At 36.4% G+C, this 18488-nt stretch overlaps 9 protein-coding genes and 6 pseudogenes across 15 annotated transcripts, besides 1 other annotated feature; 8 read left to right on the top strand and 7 right to left on the bottom strand.

Moving 5' to 3' along the window:
• Positions 1-91: 91 nt before the first annotated feature.
• Positions 92-15768: a mobile genetic element.
• On the top strand, positions 648-1177 carry TVAGG3_1093160 (annotated as a pseudogene). The gene has a single exon. A coding segment is annotated over exon 1 (530 nt).
• TVAGG3_1093150 (Poxvirus D5 protein-like family) lies at positions 2893-3243 on the top strand (the record flags this gene model as incomplete). The annotated part of the gene is made up of 1 exon (XM_051257100.1): positions 2893-3243. The coding sequence occupies one exon, from the start codon at positions 2893-2895 to the stop codon at positions 3241-3243; it is 351 nt and encodes a 116-aa protein (XP_051075689.1).
• On the top strand, positions 4204-5081 carry TVAGG3_1093140 (annotated as a pseudogene). The gene has a single exon. A coding segment is annotated over exon 1 (878 nt).
• Positions 5372-6313, bottom strand: TVAGG3_1093130 (organellar and viral DNA polymerase type B; the record flags this gene model as incomplete). The annotated part of the gene is made up of 1 exon (XM_051257099.1): positions 5372-6313. The coding sequence occupies one exon, from the start codon at positions 6311-6313 to the stop codon at positions 5372-5374; it is 942 nt and encodes a 313-aa protein (XP_051075688.1).
• On the top strand, positions 7129-7329 carry TVAGG3_1093120 (uncharacterized protein; the record flags this gene model as incomplete). The annotated part of the gene is made up of 1 exon (XM_051257098.1): positions 7129-7329. The coding sequence occupies one exon, from the start codon at positions 7129-7131 to the stop codon at positions 7327-7329; it is 201 nt and encodes a 66-aa protein (XP_051075687.1).
• On the bottom strand, positions 7358-7486 carry TVAGG3_1093110 (uncharacterized protein; the record flags this gene model as incomplete). The annotated part of the gene is made up of 1 exon (XM_001295658.2): positions 7358-7486. One exon carries the CDS (start codon positions 7484-7486, stop codon positions 7358-7360), a length of 129 nt encoding a protein of 42 aa, XP_001295659.2.
• TVAGG3_1093100 lies at positions 7840-8104 on the bottom strand (annotated as a pseudogene). Its single transcript has one exon. A coding segment is annotated over exon 1 (265 nt).
• On the top strand, positions 8228-8611 carry TVAGG3_1093090 (uncharacterized protein; the record flags this gene model as incomplete). Its single annotated transcript, XM_051257097.1, has 1 exon — positions 8228-8611. One exon carries the CDS (start codon positions 8228-8230, stop codon positions 8609-8611), a length of 384 nt encoding a protein of 127 aa, XP_051075686.1.
• Positions 8646-9230, top strand: TVAGG3_1093080 (uncharacterized protein; the record flags this gene model as incomplete). Its single annotated transcript, XM_051257096.1, has 1 exon — positions 8646-9230. The coding sequence occupies one exon, from the start codon at positions 8646-8648 to the stop codon at positions 9228-9230; it is 585 nt and encodes a 194-aa protein (XP_051075685.1).
• TVAGG3_1093070 lies at positions 9263-9565 on the top strand (annotated as a pseudogene). Its single transcript has one exon. A coding segment is annotated over exon 1 (303 nt).
• TVAGG3_1093060 (uncharacterized protein) lies at positions 10013-10276 on the bottom strand (the record flags this gene model as incomplete). The annotated part of the gene is made up of 1 exon (XM_051257095.1): positions 10013-10276. One exon carries the CDS (start codon positions 10274-10276, stop codon positions 10013-10015), a length of 264 nt encoding a protein of 87 aa, XP_051075684.1.
• Positions 13421-13822, bottom strand: TVAGG3_1093050 (uncharacterized protein; the record flags this gene model as incomplete). Its single annotated transcript, XM_051257094.1, has 1 exon — positions 13421-13822. The coding sequence occupies one exon, from the start codon at positions 13820-13822 to the stop codon at positions 13421-13423; it is 402 nt and encodes a 133-aa protein (XP_051075683.1).
• TVAGG3_1093040 lies at positions 14282-14799 on the top strand (annotated as a pseudogene). Its single transcript has one exon. A coding segment is annotated over exon 1 (518 nt).
• On the bottom strand, positions 14817-15693 carry TVAGG3_1093030 (annotated as a pseudogene). The gene has a single exon. A coding segment is annotated over exon 1 (877 nt).
• Positions 15769-17334: 1566 nt separating the features above from the next.
• On the bottom strand, positions 17335-17697 carry TVAGG3_1093010 (uncharacterized protein; the record flags this gene model as incomplete). The annotated part of the gene is made up of 1 exon (XM_051257093.1): positions 17335-17697. The coding sequence occupies one exon, from the start codon at positions 17695-17697 to the stop codon at positions 17335-17337; it is 363 nt and encodes a 120-aa protein (XP_051075682.1).
• Positions 17698-18488: the final 791 nt, after the last annotated feature.

The raw sequence follows: 18488 nt of genomic DNA, 5'->3' as shown, positions 1-18488 counted from the left end.
TGTATTTGTACTGTCCAAAGTTGATAACCTAAGTCTTTTGATCAGCAAATGGGATTGCATCCAAGTTTGACCCGCGTTCATCTCTCCTCTTTTCAAATACAATATACTGGTGACAGAGACGGTCCAGATGAACTGAGAGCAAAGAAGTTTACAAAACCAATAGCACTTTTCACGGAAGATGCTCTTTTGAAGATTCGTTCGATGAAACCTGCTGGGGCTCCTCAGATTGGTATAACGACAGCTTCCATCGAGCAGATTTTGGCAGCAGGTCAGTAAGTTGTTCTTGAACTGACTTCTCTCCGTCAAATATTGACAGTACGCCAGTTTTGATAATATTGTATTAAAACTTACCTTTAGAAATATCGGTCAGTTTTGTTGTTATATTTTTGTCTGTCAAGAACTTTCACCATCTCGGTTATACCAACTTTCTTTGCTTTATGAAAATATTTTGGTTCAGCAAAGACTGCTATTCTATAACATTTTCCATTGTTTGTGTAAAGAACTACTCTGTCAATGAACTTGTATTGTTTGTGTGTGTAAACTTTGTTTTGCTTCAATTCGAAGAGATACTCAAATACGTCCATCTTTTTATTCTAAGTAAAATGTCATTTCCGAAAAATAGAAGCGTAAGTGTTTCAAAAGGTTTAATGGCGGCGGCAGATGTGAAGTTAAATTCACCAACTCAAACAAACAGTCAAAGTGTTGTTGTCAATGTCAAAGAAGAGATGTTGAAGTGGGGAAACCATACGAAGACGAAGATGGTATAACAATGTTCCTGTAAAAGAACCAACATACCCTGAAGTTAGCAGAGACTTAAGTTCTGTTGCAGATATTCGAAACGACTACCAACAACTAAAGACAAACTTAAAACTCAGGAGAAGATTTGTCAAGCTTTGGGTATAATGTTAAACTTGGTCGAACACAACCCTGTAAAAGTGAACTCATATGTCATGCACCTCATGAAGTTTTGAAAGAACTATTGAAACTTTTGACAGAGGCAGACGATATAAACATCAAAGAAATAGAACCCGACATTGCTTGCTGTGGTGTTTCATATAATGTCATTGACAAGATATACGTTATGAAAGGAGGTGAAACGTTGAACTTAAAATATAGTTTCCCAGACGTTATAAAAATATTTGACGACCACAACATTTCATTAAAATTTATTTGCTAAGTAAATGGCAGAAGACATAATGGTTTATACTATTACGACTAAAAACCCTGAGTCATATAATTCTATAACAACAAACTTACAAAGTCCTCAAGGACGATATTGTAAACTAACCTTAAACACAATGACGACTAAAGCCTGTTTTGCTCTTTTGACACCAGAAGACTTTATTGTTGTGAATGGTAAAAAAATACTCCTTTGAAGATACTTACTCAGATATACCACCAACAGGTTTTGTTGACTTATTTAATACTTTAAGGACGGATGTAACATGTGCTGCAACTAGAGCAGGTTTCATTATGTTTGGATGTCCGACTGAGTTTAGTATAAACGATATGAGCTATAATACAAAACTTATATCTGGTTTTTACTACCAACAGTTTCCTATAACAGGAAAAGGTGTCATACAAGGAATGTCTGTTCCATTGACTTTAAGCACACCTATTTTATATATTGTTTCAAACTTAGGTTCAAAGTGTTATTCGAATGTCGACAGAAACTATTATGACCAAAAGATACTTATGCGTATAAAAACAATACTTTCTCTGCTGGTTTGCCTATTGTTCATTCGAATGCAGAATTTTCAAGCTTTTGAACTCAAACACTTTAGCAAGTATAAACTTAACCTTAGTTGACGCAAACTTTGTTCCTGTAAAACTTTTATGTCCTATGTATTTGTCAATGACGGCAGAAAGTTTCGAATTGGAAGATGCAACTGGTGAAAGTATTGTATTACAAGAACAACTTCAACAACAAATAGCTCAAGAACAACAAATGCAACAAATGGAACAACAAAGTCAAGAATAAAAAAAATATTTTTTTTATTTTTATAAAAATGTACAGAATAGATGTTTCAGATTTTTATGACTTCCAAGCATTCAGAAATATGTGTCCATTTAGAGACTATAACAAAGCAGTCGAGAATTTGAAACGTTTAGTCATTTATGTCGACTCTGCCCCAGAATGTTATGTTCATGAAAGAATGGGATGTTGTCTTTAACAAACCAAGAGCAACAATAGTTTCAGAACAAGAATGTAGACAGAAACTTAAGAAAATAAAAGTCGTACAAGTTGGATGAAGATGTTAGATGCTTGGGATATCTTATTGTCAAAGTTAGAAGATTTTTCAGTTCGAGGTATAAAGTTCTATACACCTTCTCCAAACTTCTATTCTATCTTCACTGGATATAAATATGAACAAGTAGAATGGAAAGAAAATATTATAGAAGCTTGGTTAGACCATGTCAAAGAAATTATATGCAATGGAAACGAAAGAGTCTATGAGTATATCTTATGTTGGTTTGCAAACATCTTACAACATCCAAGTGCTAAAAATGAAACTGCTCTCATTATAATTGGAAAACAAGGAACTGGTAAGAACACATTCTTTACAGATATCTTATGCAAACTGTTAGAAGGCTATTCGAACCCGAATATGACAAACTTAGAAAACATCTGCGGCAATTTAACTCTCAATAGAGAATATGAAACTTATAGTATGTAACGAACTTCAAAGTATAGATACAACAAAAGTTTTGAACTCAGATGCTTTGAAGAGTCTTATAACAGACAAAGTTGGAGTTGTTGAAAGAAAGTATAAAGACCAAAGAGTTTGTGAAAATGTTGCAAACTTCATTATGGTTTCAAACAATGTTGTTCCGATGAAGTTAGAAAGTTCTGACAGAAGATATGTAGTTGTCAGAACGTCAGATTCTCATATGCAAGATACAGAATATTTTGACGACTTAGCAGAAACTTTGACATCTGACTTTTACAACCACTTGTTTTCATACTTTATGACATTAGATATTTCTAAGTTCAATCCAAGACAAATTCCACATACCGAAGAAAGACAAACATTGTTAGAAGCAAACAAGAGTGTTTATGAACTATTCGTAGATGAAACTGACTTTGTGTCATTAGATGAAAGGTCTTTATATGATGAATATAAACAATATTGTCAAGAATATGGTTATATGACAGCGTCTAAACGTACATTCTTGGCAAATGTCAAAAATCTTTTAGATGTTCAGAATGGCGTATATACAAAGAAAAATTTTTCTGAGTAAATTTTAAAAAAATATTTTTTTATCCGATAGAAAAGATGACAAAATTCATCTCAGTAAATAAGTACATGACAGAAGTCAAAGAAGAACTAGACCCATTCGCTTATTTGAATGTTTACTTCTACCATTTTGAAAAGTCTTCATTTGACAAAGTTTGGAACATCGAACCAGTTAAGTTTGCTATTGTGACTAAAAATGGTGCGAAATTTGAAGACTTAGACATAGAAGGTTTGTTAGCAGTCAAAGAAAATTTTGACAGAAGTTTTCAAACCTTAAAGAAGGCCAAAGCATACAAACTTGTTATACCTTATGAACCAAAGAAGACAGACGACTATGAATATTTGAGTCTAAGATAGTTGAAGTTCAAGGTAAGTGGGTAAAAAGATTTTAGAGTTCTAAGCCAGTGTTTGCTCCTAAAGAGGAAGAGAACATTGACATTGACCCAGAAATGTTCTAAAAATAAAAGTTTATTTTTACATGTCAAATTCTTTTTCTCTGGAACTGGTTCAGGTTCTTTCTTCTCTTCTTCTACTTTCTTTTCTTTCTTCTCTCTTCTTCTTCTTCTCTGGTGGAGTTATGTCAAATTTGGCGCAACCATATTTATGTAAAAGTTCTTTGTCCTTTAATAGCTCATCTATTCTGTTTTCTATTTCATTCTTCAAGAACAGCGCATGTGTCTTCTTTGCATTCTAAAAAACTTTTGTTGGACTTCATCTCTCCAAGAGGCGTCATCTCTGTCAACAAGTCTGTCATTGACAAACTTAAAGACTTCTCTGCCTAATGTTTATGGTTCTTGTCATATTCCCAGAAACAGAACTTTAGAACAAATTCACCTTTCTTGTTTACACTATGTAAGATTTTATGGTCTACAGATGTTTTGCTGTCAAAAAGCTTGTCTCGAATATAGATAGCGAAATCGCTAGACATTTTCAAAAAGATAAAAATTTTAATTTTTCTAAAAATATGTTAGAAAAAAAGTTTGCTGACATTGACAAGAAATTTGAGAATGTTTTGAAGAAGAACAAGAAGAAGTTAGAAAATGCTCAGATAAAACCTATACATGACAAGTTCTTATTTGCTCAGAATGGTATAACAGGTCTAATTGCACCACCTGGGTCGGGTAAGACTTTCACTTATCTTAAAATGGCTGCACAACAACAAGAACTAGATGAGAAGAACCCATTCTATGAGTTAGTTGTCATTTGTTCGACTTCTGGTCAATTTGACCAAACCGTCAATTCGTTCAAAGATATTATAAAGAAGTCTAAGTTAGTATGTATAAAGGATACTGAGTTGTTAGATTGGATAAAGAAGTACCAAAGAAGAGTTTTGAAGTATAATGCTATAAATGAGTATATAAATTCGAAGTTTAAAGACCCAAATGAGGAAATGCAGAGAATATTAGAGAAGAAACACTTCAGAAACAAACAGAAAGAGATAGAATACATTTCGAAGAAATTGCAATCTTACGATTGGAAGACTTACCCTCACAGATGTCTTCTTATCTTAGATGACTTTGCTTCTCATCCTTTGTTAAAGAACAGAGAACAAGATATGTGTCGAATTCTTAAGAAGCTCAGACACTTTAACATCTCAGTCGTAATATGTGTACAGACAGCCAAGAGTTTTTAAGTAAGGATGTTAAAAGAATACTTACTGACATAATACTTTTCCCCGGATTGTCCGAAGACGATTTCATGGAACTTATGAAAGAGTCCATGGCAGGTAAGTTTGACAGACATGAACTATGGGAGAAGTACAAAGTCATACAAGACCCTCATACTTCTTTCAGAATTCATATCTACGCAAACAAAGTTCAAATTGTAAAAAGTCAAGCTTGAAAAATAAAGAGTTTTGGCGACCAGGGTTTTTTCCCTACTCGCTGTTCTTCACTGTTTTTGTTGCTGAATTCAATAAAAATATATTTTAGGTGAAGAGGTGAGATTTCACCTCTTTTTTCACCTGTTTTTTCACCTCAGTTATTTTTTAAATTTTGTGAAAACTCAACGGTTTGACACAAGCCCTAAAAATTATTTTACTCAGAATTTTGTTGCTGAATTCAATAAAAATATATTTTAGGTGAAGAGGTGAGATTTCACCTCTTTTTTCACCTCTTTTTTCACCTGTTATTTTATAAGCGTTTTACATGAATTGTATGATGTATATTTGAAATCCTAAACAATTTCGTAGCTTCTATTTCTTCTGTCAGTACATCGAATGTTTTAACGATACCGAAAGTTTCTTTATACTTCTTCTTGACGTCAGATAGAAGGAAATCTTCTGCTGTTGGATAGTTTTTATTAAGAAATGTCAACATATCCATTTTATCTTCTGCTGGCTTTTCTGCTTCTTTCTTTAAGTCTGCATAGTCGTTTCGCATTCTTTCTATCTCTTTGACTGAGTAGTTATATTTCCTCATTGCTGCTTTACATTTTGAACATTGCGGGTTCATTTTTGCGTTATATTCTGAAACCTTACCTGCTAAAACAACTAAGGCGTCAATTGCTCTCTTCATCTCGAACATAGCGGGTCTTATTTGTTCGTTCCATACCTTACCCCTACTATCTTTATCTCTTATTTCCCAAACACATTTTGCAACTAATGAAACAAAGTTGTCGTAGGTCTTAAATTCTTCAGATTTATATATGTCAGAGATGTTCTTATATACCATGTCGCAATCTTTGTCCATAACCTTATGGTTGCAATGAAATCCAAGAAACTCATAGTTTACCTTTCGTATGAACTTCTTTATTTCTACTGAGTCGGTTGTTTTTACTTCTATTTCTTCAAATTCTGGAATAGTGAGTTTTTGTTGTTGGATTTCAGGCAATTTGGGTAAATGGTCAATAATGTCCTGCATTTCATAAAGATACTGTTCATTTGTTTCATCTTTCGCACTACAGTCTAAATTACTTGTTAAAAGTTCTTGCTTTATCTTCTGGATTTTTGTTTCGAAAGTATATGAAGAAGGAATGAAGTTTTTCATCTCTACCAACATAGATGTTGGATTCATAACTAACGAGTTTGGTGCTGTAGTTGTTTGAACTGTTGTTGTGCCGATTGTTGAAATCATATTTTTTATACAAAATAAAAAAATAAATAAAATAAAAAATAAAACTAACTTTATTTTTTATTTCGGGAAAATTCAAGAGGGTGAAAAAACAGGTGAAAAAAGAGGTGAAATCTCACCTCTTCACCTAAACATTATTTTTGTCTGATTTACGCTCATTACGATGAAGTTTCGACAAAACATTTACGTTCATGTTTGACAAAACATTTACGATGAAATCATGAAAATTCGAGAGGGTGAAAAAACAGGTGAAAAAAGAGGTGAAATCTCACCTCTTCACCTAAACTTTATTTTTGCTGAATTCAGCAACAAAATTCAAATTGTAAAAAGTCAAGCTTGAAAAATCTAAGTGTTTAGTCTTAGTAAGATGGTAGCTTCTTAAAGCAAATACCATTGCTGAGTTTTATGTACGTGAAGAGAAGTACAATGAATTCAATTACGAGTACAATTGCAATGACAACTAAGGCAACTATTTTTGTCTTTTGCCAGCAAGGGTACTTCTTCTCTTCCAATGGTTCGGCAGAACTATACTCACTCATGAGAAATGCCAAAACGGTTTAATAGAAAAAGTGTAATTTTTTCATGTCCGAAGACTCGAAGGTGCAACACTTCCAAAATACCGACGAACTCAGAAGAGCAGCATGGCAGTATGTTCTTGACAACTTCTTTGAGTTCTCCAGGCACACCTTGGAAAATGCTGAAGAACTCCGACACAGAGAATTTGGAGAAATTGCACTCCAATACTACCTTGACAAACAAAGGGTAAACAAAGGGTAAAATAAGACTAAAAACTTAACGTTTAAAAAGTGACATTTTTAATGAGCTCCGAGTCACCGAGAAAACTTGGTCAGATGTTAGCAGCTTACTTCCCTGAGGAGGATGGAAGCGTTACATACGTAAGGTTCAAAAACAACGAACCTGGAATTGCGTACCAAATTCGCAATTACATGACCATGGAAGAGTACGAAAGGTTCCTACAAGAGAAACCAGCTCTAAACAACTCAGAAAAGAAAGAATAAAAAGTTTAACTCGTAATTGTTTATTTTTTTACTTGTATGGGCAAGCTGCAAGAATGAAGTCGACTATCTCGGTCTTTGTCTTGACCAGTTGGACTGCTCTTGCGAGTATGTCTGTTTTGCGGTCTCCAGCTGGTGTCTGACCTTCGTAATTGCGCATGTTCTTGAGAGCTCCAACTGTAAATGATTGTAGGATGAAGAGTCTCTCAGACTGCTTGAGGTAGTCTTCACGGTCACGAACCGAATCTGTGGTACGAGTCGAATCGGTCGATTTGAGGGAAGAGACTGAAAGCCTGTCATCTTCCATCGGGGCTGTGGCATACTCTTTGCGTAAGCGGTTCAGACCTTCTTCGAAGTCTTGGTCTCTCTTCGATTGAGATTGAGATTGAGATTGCTGGGGTGGAGCTTGCTGGAACAACCAAGGGTTGGGGAAGTAAGGCATAGGCTGAGGAGGAGGGTAGTTCGGGAAGCCTTGTGGTGGGTAGTAACCTTGAGGTGGAAATTGGTAGTAACCTTGAGGTGGAAATTGGTAGTAACCTTGAGGTGGAAATTGGTAGTAATTTGGTGGAGGACTTGCTGAGGAGACTGTTGTGGCGCTGGGGCTGTCGGTTCTTCTGGTTTGGGAATCGGCTCGGTTGGTGGGACGTCGGACATTCGTTTGTGTCCTGTCGGAAGGAAGAACTTTTTCTGTCGGACATTCGTTTGTGTCCTGTCGGAAGGAAGAACTTTTTCTGTCGGACATTCGTTTGTGTCCTGTCGGAAGGAAGAACTTTTTCTGAAGTTCGACGAAAAAGTTCTCAATTTTCGAAAATTTGAATGGTTTACGGACGGACAACTGGAAGAGTTCTTCCTGTCGTCGGGGAAAATTTTTCCCTTTGTCCGGAAAATATTTTCCTGTCGGATGGAAGGACTCGGAATGCCAGAAGGATTTGACGAGGCAATTTACCTAATTGAAATTAACGACTGTGTAAAAGACTACTTGCGCAAGGTCATGAAGCCCAAGGTCAAGTACACCACTATTTCTGGAAGGTCTACACTTCAGCTCGAGACTTCGACTGGAATTCCAATTCAAATACCAGACGGGACAGCCTACGATGGCATAAAGGACGCCAAAAGAGAAGCTCTTGTTAAGTTCTTTGCAAAGCGCCCATGGATAAAAATACCAAACAAGGAGAACCCCCTACCCCATATGAAATTGGCAATTCAGTCTCTCCTTCACTTCTCGGGTCAGCCGTTCTTCATAACCTGTGAAGGCGACATCCAACCAGTTCAGTTCAAACCTTAACGTTTAGAGTAAAAACATTTTTTTCATTTTTTGAATGAAGCAAGTTAAATTCGTCCCACACCAATCTCAATGGACCGATGAAGAGTTTCAAGCTATGGTTGAAGGTGTTGAGAACGACATAGACGGCGAACTTGAAGGAGCTCAAATCACAATTGCAACCAAAATTGCACAAGTCAAAGAAGAGATAGCTCCTCTTAAGGCAACCAAAGCTACTCTTGACCTCATGGATACTTACCGTTTAGAAGTAAAGAGTGGAATAAGACAATTAAAATTAAAACTTCTAAACTACGAAGCTATACTCCAAAAGTTAGCAGAAATGAGAAGACTTTACCAGAGCTACTTACATGTAAGGGACTTACCTTCAAGCAGTCCGACCAAAGATGAATTTTCTGACATTGTCCCAATTTTGTCCGAAAGTCAGCTCAGATGTTTTGAACTGCTCCCAACATATCCAGAATATGAAAATTTGCCTGAACTCTTTCGGTTCCTCAAAAAACGTTTTTTGGTTCTCATGTTCCAAACTTTTATCGGAAGAGACAACAAACGTTCAGAAGAAGAACAAGATATTATTTTAAACTTGTTGTATGACATAACTGTCATAACAAGCTTTTTGAAGTAAAACCGTCATTCTCAAACCACTTCATTTTTTCGATGTCCGAACAAGCACCGAAGCCGAACACAATGGCAGATGTCCTTTCAATGTTGCCAGACAAGCGCCCAGTTCAAATTCAAATTTTGAATTTGAAAGCTCATCTGACAAACACCGTTAAGACTCTCCAAAGTAGTCTTATGTCAGAGATGACCAAGCTCAAAGCCGATGTCCTCATGAACCAAGCTTCCAATGAGAAATGCCTGAATGATTTGACGGAAACCTTGCGCATTTACGCGAGAGAGAACCGAGACCTTGCCAGACTCATCTACCGTTTCTTCGAAGAGATAGACGCCATCTGGAAGGTACTCGGAAAGGACAGAACATGCAACACCGTAATTCGTGAACACAGAATTGAAGAAGGAATTGTCGAGGAAGAAGGAAACACGAAGAAGAGGAAGAGGAAGAGAGAAGAAGAGAAACACGAAGAAGAGGAAGTTTTGGGCAACCCTTGTTGCCGATGACACTTACGAAATTTCCCAACCCTACCCATACCAAATCCGCAACAGGGAGACCGGCAAGGTTCTTACCCAGTCCTCAACAACTTGGGACACTTGAACCTTAACCTTCGGAATCGCGGTTCAATTTCCATGGGCAAGCTTGTCGCAATTCAATGGGTTCCAAATCCAACAAGAAGACGAAGGTCAGACACATTGACGGTGACAAGCTCAACAACCGTAAGGAGAACCTCGAGTGGTTCTAAGAGTAAAAAAATTTATTTTAGGGGGAAACCCCAAGTAAATTTTAGGTGTTTATTTGGATAAGTATGTGAAATTAAGGTCAATTTGCAAAATTAGTTCCCGACCTTTGAATTGGACTCTTTCGTTCTCCCAGTTGCGTAGGAGGTCGTCCCAGAGGAGTTGGTAGATTTGCCAATCCAAGGACGATTTGTCCTCCCAGGCATTGAGGATGTACTGCTCGTAGAGTCTCATGACCTCTCCCTTGCACCAGACACCCTCTTCCTTGGAACGTAAGGCTTCTTCGAAGTGCTCGAATGCGATTGGCTGCTTGACCATCTGAAATGACACTTTTTGTCCGTTTGGTCAATGTTTGTGTCTCGTGCCATAGTCGACGAAAATAAGACAAACAGGTTATATATGAGTTTGAGACCAAGAATGGTGTAACTCGACCTGTCCGATTCAAAGACTCCGAGGGCGACATGAAATTAAACGGAAATTAGCTAGGAAGGAATATAAAAATTTTTTATTTCATGCAATGTTTTATTTCTGTGCCGTCTTCAAGTATACCCCAATACTTACGCTTGGAGAGGACATGAACTTCGGTGAAAATTTTGTCCAATTTGAATCGACCCATCTTTTCACCGACCATTCCCATTTCAATGAGTTTGTTGTATCCTTCTTCGTTCGTCATGAGCGCGTCAATGTTCTCATAGTATACCTTCACTTTGGATTTAACCTCTGAGAAAAATTTGTTGTAGTTGTCAAGGACTGCCTTTGCGAACTGAGGATAGGACCAATGTTCGACAATAGGTTTTACTGTGGTTACTAAGCCACCTTGACCTTGAGTAAATTCGTATTTCAAAACAAAAGGGGAGAACCTTTCAACAAAGTTGTCGACCTTCTCATAGTGTTTACTCTTCATCGCTTGAGGTTTCTTAATGGAATATCCCCATGTCGAATTCATAAGCAATTTGAGTGTCATTGCAAGTTTGGGGTTTGAAGCTTTCCTAATATCATACAGTTGTTGTATGACTTTTCCAACTGTATAGTTCCTTCCCGGGAACTCACCATTTTCGTTTGGAATTCCAGTCGGGATATATTGGACGAACCTCATGTACGCAGCGTTAAGGTCGACATAGTATATTTTTTCGTTTGAGTCGAACTTATCGCAACCAATGGGTCCAGTTCGTGGAAATTCAAGTGAGTCTCTTATCTTCTGAGAAACTTCTCCTGTTATCTCATAAACATCGTCGAAGCAACCTGTTTCATATAAAACCTTCTGACCTAACTCAGATGCTCTCCAATACAATTTGACGTCAATCGGATGTCTCAATGGAAGTTTGTTTATAGCATCTTGAAGTTCTTGCAACCTCATTGGAAGTTCTTCTGGTTCAGGTTGGTATCCGAACAATCCAACTCCTTGTGGAATTGTGTACTTCTTTTGTACTAGAACTTTGTCTGGAACAACTTTTGGTCTTGCTAACAGTGAAAAGTTTGTTTCGTCTTTTGGTACAAAAGTTTCTGTCAGCTTGTCATCTGGAATTGGTTCCAACAAACCTTTCTCGAAAAGAATGTTTACAGCTCTGACAATGTTGCACTTGCCTTTTCCGAACAATGGGTTTGTAAGACTTTCGTTCAACATGAAGTGGTTGTGGACAATTGCAATCTTCAACCATGGTAAATTGAACTCAACAACATAGTCGTCATGTGAAGAACCTTTAGCTGTAGGTATGTTGACTCGGATATTGACATTTGCCAACGGTGCAATTTTTGCCAATTGACCTCTGAGAATGTACCTTGTCTTCACACATGACTCAAGATACTTCATCTTCTCTCTGTAACAAGACCAGAGTTCCTGAGACATGTAAGAATGCAAGGTTCGTTGACAATTGTTTCAATTGAATTGTAAATTCCATACCTTGTCAAGTCAATGTCAGACTTATTTATGAACGGGAAGTATCCAGCATGTTGTCTGACTGCTTGAGGGTTAGGTTGGTACCATTCAAATTTTCACTTGCAATTCCTTCAATTGCATTCAAAATGTCTGAGTCGGAGTCAAACATTTGTTCTCTCTTTGTAGTCTTGAAAGCGTCAAGAAGTTGTGCGGCTGTTGTGACATTGCCATGTGCATAGTAATATGACCTCCAAATCTGTTACGGTTAGTCTGAGATTGTATCCTTTCTTATTTCCGTCTTGTATGGCAGCAAGTACTCCCATGAAGCCTTCTTTGTTCTTTCCTTCGTCAAAGTTTACTGTAAAGGTTCGACCAGATGTAATTTGACTTCTAACTTCACGGTACTTTTCATATGCATATCTTGTTCTTTCCATGGGAGCATGTGTGTCTTCACCTTTTCCTTTTTTTCCTTCTCAAAGGATGCAATTGTTCGTCATGTTTCCAGTAGAATCTGGCAAAGCCGTCGTGTCCTTCAACTTGAGGTTCACTAACATCGAAAGGCATGTCCATAAGACGTTCTTCTTCTAACCTCTCTAGTCTGTTTGGATAATTTGCGCGTGCTGTTTCCAATCCATTTCGTAGCGAAGACCAGACAATTTGTCATAGACTTTTATGGGTCTTCCCTTCCTATATTTAAAATTCTTCGAAACTTCCAACCATATCTTTCTAACTCTGCTTTTATTCTAGCAGATTTTCTATCCATTCTATATGGGGGCATTTTTATAAAAATAAAAAATATTTTTTTCTTTACTTAACATAACCGCCTGCCTGCATAAGTCTTTGACGCCAACCCATACCAGCTAATGAAGGTTGACTTGGTTTAGTTTCCAAACTAAACTTTGGTTTTGGTTTATCTTCAGTTTTTGGTTTTTCTTCTTCTATCGGTTTTTCGTCACTTTTCGGTTTCTCTGACTTTACTTCACTTGCAGGAACAGTTGTGTCGTCAACATCTTCATAAATATCATATGCCATTTGTTTTTGTTTTCCTTTCAACTTTTTGTGTTTGTTGTAAAGTTTAGAATATTTCGACTCTAAGTCAATGAGATGTTCTATAATGAACTGTTGGTCAGTGAAGTAAACTTTTCCATCTGTTGTCTCGAAAGCTCCTTCAGACTTCAATATTTTATTTGTGAGAGTCTGTTTCTTTTTTGAGATACTAGCCGTTCCATTTCTATGAAAAGTGACTTTATAGTTAGGGTTTGTATTTCCAGACCTGGCACTTTCTATTATTGAATTTTTCTCTTCATCTGTAAGTTCTTTGACAGGTTTTGACAATGGTTCTGAACTTTTTGTTTTGTGGTGTCAAATCTACCGTTTCAACTTCTTCGGTCATTTCATCTCAGTAAAAAATTTAGTTTGGTTTGTTTTCAACTGGTTGTTTAGGTTTTTTAAGTCGGTCTAAAACTTCCTGAGGTATAGGAAGAACTTGACAAACACGTGGTTGTGTAACTGCTGGAAGCCGACAAATCCATCTTGAACCCATTTGTCTCAATGCTGCATTGTTCATTTCATCTCAGTAAAAAATTTTACATTCCCCACGTTTGAGGCGGTTGAGGTTGGTTATTGTTTACCCATTGTTGTGCATGGTTATATCCTCTGTTAAAGAATCTTTCACCTTGGTCCATGTAGTGCCCTGCTTGGTTATAGTAGTCATTTGCTTTGTTATAATAGTTTCCTGCTTGTCTTCCTACATTATCCATCCATCCTTGAACTTTTCCTCTTGTTTCAGGATTTGGAATAAGATTTGTTGCATCTCGTGCTACCTCCCAACCTTTCTGTACAGTTTGTATAATAGGTTGTGCTTTCTCTTTAAGTATACCTAATGTACTCAAAATCTTCCTTCCAACTCCAAATACACCTCTGGCTATTGTTCCCACTGCGGGCAAAAATCTGGATGCAACTCCTGCTAATGCGCCAAATAAACCCATTTCTTATGGGTTAAAAAATGACGAATCCAAACAAGGACCCCTATGTTTCTAAGGCAACAAAGAAAGCACTCATGATAAAAATCTTTAGTTCAACACCAAATGCTTGGTTTATGGATATCTTGGAAAACATTCCGAGGTATAGAGAAGATGGACCTCCATACTGGCTAATATTTGTCGGTCAAAACACAAGATACTGTGAAGCCATACCATTACAGTCCAAAAATATTTTAGATGTGAAAACTGCTTTGACAATATTCGTTGACAAATACCATCCAACAAAACTGACATCTGACTGTGAAAGTTCTTTCAAATCAGACGATATTAAAAAACTATCTGCGTTCAAAAAATGTAAACCAATATTTCATTGTCGACCAAAACCATTCTGCTCTTGGTGTCATTGACGGTTGTATAAAAATCTTAAGAGACTTAAATCAACCACAAGGTGGTGAGGTAGATGAAATGTCATATGACGACAAATACAGACACTTCTCCATGGCAAAGATGAGACAAGTTTTAAATATTTACAATAGCCGTAAACAAAAAGGTTTGGGAAACCACTCCCCCGAAGAAATGAAAAACAACCCTGACTTAGAGAAAGACTATATATTTAATAGTTTAGTCAAAAGAGACAAACAAGAAAGAATGCCGGGCTTCAAACTTCAGAAAGGTGACAAAGTAAAAATAGAAATACCTAAACGCGACCCATATGAAAATACTATTGACTATGACAACAATGGGAACCCGACAGGTACTCACATTCGTGTTCGTAAAAATAGAAGAAAGTATACAAGAGAATATTATGAAGTTTTAGGCAAACATGGCAAAATGTACAGACTGCAAGCAGAAGATAAAACTACTATTGTCAGACTCGTTTCAAACTTGTCAAAGTTCAAGGTGGTATACTTTCAAAGACAGTTCCTAACAAATATAAGACAACTCCTGACGAATATGCTAAAGAAGTTGAAAATGACGACTAAGCATTTCTATACCATGCGTAAACTGTCATGTAAGGTGGCATGTAGTCTTTACTCTGTCCCGTTGTTTGCGTATACCTGAAACGCGATGTGTATGGCTTCCTCCTACCTCAGTGTTACTCCAGTAACAATTTATAGCAAACTTAACGTCCTCTTTAACATCATATCCTTTACCTTTTGTCATTCCTGACCAATCCCAAAATCTATGACTATGCAAACCTGCTTCAGATGTACTTAAATTTATGTAGTGACTGTGCGCAGGTAAATTTGCACCTGAAATCGTTTTACTTCCACCTGTTTCCTTTGAAGAGTTTGCACAATACAAAAACCTGTCGACTATTTGAGTCCACGTACCAAAACCCAGAACTGTTTCTGGTCTGGTAGAGTTCATTGACGTATAAATAGAGCCTATAGGATATAATGTTTGAAGCATTTCTGTCTTTAATGTTTGAAGCTCTGTTTTGTCTGCTTTCTTGTCATATAAATCTTGAGCAGTGAATTTAATATTATGTTCATCCTTCATGACATAAACATCTTTACATCTAATGTTTCTCATCGTCGTTATGTCGTCATCCGATGTTAAACCTTGTGGAAAGTTAGGAGGTTTACAATATAATACATCCCCACCAGTTTCTTCAACCGTTCCTTCAATACTTTCTATAGCAACAGTTGTAAAACTTGTATGTGTATGGTTCTTGTCTGCTTTCTCTCTAACTCATCGTTAACATAAGTTTTATCTGCTTTAAGGTCTAAACATCCTGAAACCCATCCTGTATCGGCTTTAGTTTTTAAAATCTTCGATGTCCGTTCATGGTACCAGTCAACCCTTTCTTTCATTTCTTTATCTTTTTCATCCACATATTCCTTATCCGCCTTCTTCACTAACACACTAGCCATAAGTCCCTTATCTACCTTATTTTCAAGGCTAACGTTTAAGTCTGTTATTTCAGATATAGAATGTGTATGAGTCTTTTTAGAATATTCGTTTTCAGCTCTTGTCACTTCACTTGACATTTTATTGTCAACATATGTTTTGTCTGCTAGTTCAGGATGAGTATGTTCTTTTGTTGCATAAGCATTGTTAGCTCTTTCTTCTTCTTTTGCTATTGCATCGTCTACATATTCTTTGTCAGCTTTGTTGTCAACATCTGCTTTCAAAAGAAGTTCATTTATAGGTTTCTCGTTTAAAGTTCCTTTTGTTGGATTTATACAGACAGTATGGTTCTTATTGTCTTGAAACAGAAACTCATCTGTCATTGGGTTTAATGTCAGTTTTAAGTTTCCTTCTTTCAATGACTCAGATATCTTAGAATAGTTTGAAAAGTTTGTTGTGTTTCTTATTTAGAGCTTGCATAATGAGTTGTCGGTTGTGTTGTATTTCTCTCATAGACGCTGTTTCATTTGACATTTTTATTCTAGATAAAATATGCTTCCAATAGAAAAAGAAAATTCAAGAGTTGCTACAACTAAACCATTAGATGAACTTTTTACGAATGTCGGTCAAAAGTTTGAGACAGAGACCGTAAAGCATGAAGGCTATCGTTTTGACTACCCATTAAGATGGCTAAGAGACCCATCTGTCACAAAAGCTATTGGCTTTCGTAGAATGAAGTTTGTGTCTGTAGGAAGATAAAAGTTTTCCATTTATTGTAAGGTTTCATATAGATTATATATCTGAAGGGAAACGAAAAATGTGGGAAGAAATTGAGCTAATACAAAGTTGACCTTTCATCTTCTCTACAGACTGCGTTAAAAAAATAGAAGATAAAATAAATTCATGTTATGCAAAATATGCTGATGAATATGCAAATACCGAGAGCACACTTTATGTGAGAATTGTATATGACAAACAAAATTCACAAGTGTCATTTCAATCTACGAAGACAATCCAAAGAAAGACGAACAATATATACAGAATTCACTGCAATGTCATGGTATTATTTGCAAAGAATGTTAAATCAGAAAGTCGAACTTCCTTTAGCAAATATTTACAGTCGATATGCAAGAGATGAACCATATTTATTTAAAGATGTTTTCGACCCAGCTGCTATTATTGTTCATGCTTCATTTTCTGGCGCCCAAAACTCTTTCTTATGCTTGGCAAATGATTTTTACGAAAAACCTACAAAGTTATACGAACCACCAAGTGGAAGTATTTCAGACTTTCAAGTATGGTTTACTAAGATGGAAGAAAAAGAATAATTCCATTATACCATGCGTTTTACTTAGAACTTAGTTTCATATACAACTACTATCGAACGGTAAAAATATAACTTTTTAATACGGTTGCGGTGTTGGATTTGGTTGCCAACTAGACTGTGGTGCAGGTTCAGGCTGTTGTATAACAGGAGCTTGTTCTTCTGGTTCAGGGTCTTTAGGTATAATACCAACAAACTGACCTACTCTTTTACCAATATTTTTGACTCCGTTCCAAATTCCTCTTCCTACGGTTTTTATTCCATTCCATATACCTCTTCCAACATTTCGAAAGAAGTTTCCTATCTTACTGAAGAAACCCATTTTACTATATGTAAAAATCTAATGTCCGCCTAGTCTCTTACGTTTCCTGTTGAGTTCCATAGCATTCTTTAACTGGAGCTCATACATTCTGTTTCTCCTCTGGTAGAAAACATATTCTGGGTCAACTCCTGTGTTCGCGTCATCTGCATAAAGTTGTTTATATCCCACTTCAGGGTTTGTATAAAACTCTTTCCATCTCATATTTGCATACCATGGTGGCAAGCCTAACGCAGCGTCATTTGACATGGCAGTTTGCATTTGTACATCTGTTGGCACTTGACCATAGTTTGCCATTGCAGTTTGTATTCTAACTTCATTTGGAATATTCTCTGGGTTTGGTTGTCCAGGTTGCTGTGCATTCGCTAAGTTCTGTGCGTCCATTTAATATTAGATAAAAATATCTCTTACGAGTACATATACTGAACATTTGCAGGCATTGGTTCATCTTCATATTCTCTGTACTTTTCTGCCACGTCAAATAAATAAATGACACAATGGAAAAACCTAAAACAAGTAGTCCTATTTCAAACCACATTTACTTACTAATAAAATTTCTTTGTTATGACACTTTCTCCAGTTTATAGGACCTCTCTCATATTCTATCTTGTCATATATAAACTCATAGTCATGTATGTCCTCTAACCATCTCATAACGGTTTCCAAACCACTTTTATCGGATGTAAAGTAAAAGCATGGACAGTTATGTAAAACGTCTAAAGTTTCTAAAGAGTCTCTCAAAGTCCAGTCTACTTGGTATTGAAAATCCCATGTGTTATAGAACGGCGGGTCCACTATAAAGAAAACATTTTCCTTGTCTTTATATTTTTCATACAACTCTGTCCAATGACATCTCACAAACTCTATACCCTCAATATATTTTTCTATGTCCTCTTTGAAAACATTTGTATAGTTAAGATATAAAACTTTTGACATAAGTGTTTCAATGTCATGAACTCTTATAGCACCACTATATAAAAGTCTAGAAGATATACTATCCCAGTCAATATACTCTGCTTTTTTCAAAACCTCTCTGACAGTATTTTTCTTATCTAATGGTATACGTTCCATCTTACCTATAGTATCTTTTCTTTCAACTCACTCAATATTTTGTTTGTGTCTGGTATATGTTTGAGACGGTTCATATAGTTGTCGAAGTCATTGCATATAATCTT

The sequence above is a fragment of the Trichomonas vaginalis genome, assembly GCF_026262505.1.
Source record: "Trichomonas vaginalis G3 chromosome Unknown ctg_200, whole genome shotgun sequence".
NCBI lineage: Eukaryota > Parabasalia > Trichomonadida > Trichomonadidae > Trichomonas > Trichomonas vaginalis.
The sequence above is the reverse complement of the archived record's forward strand: the minus strand, read 5'-3'. Positions and strand labels throughout refer to the sequence as shown.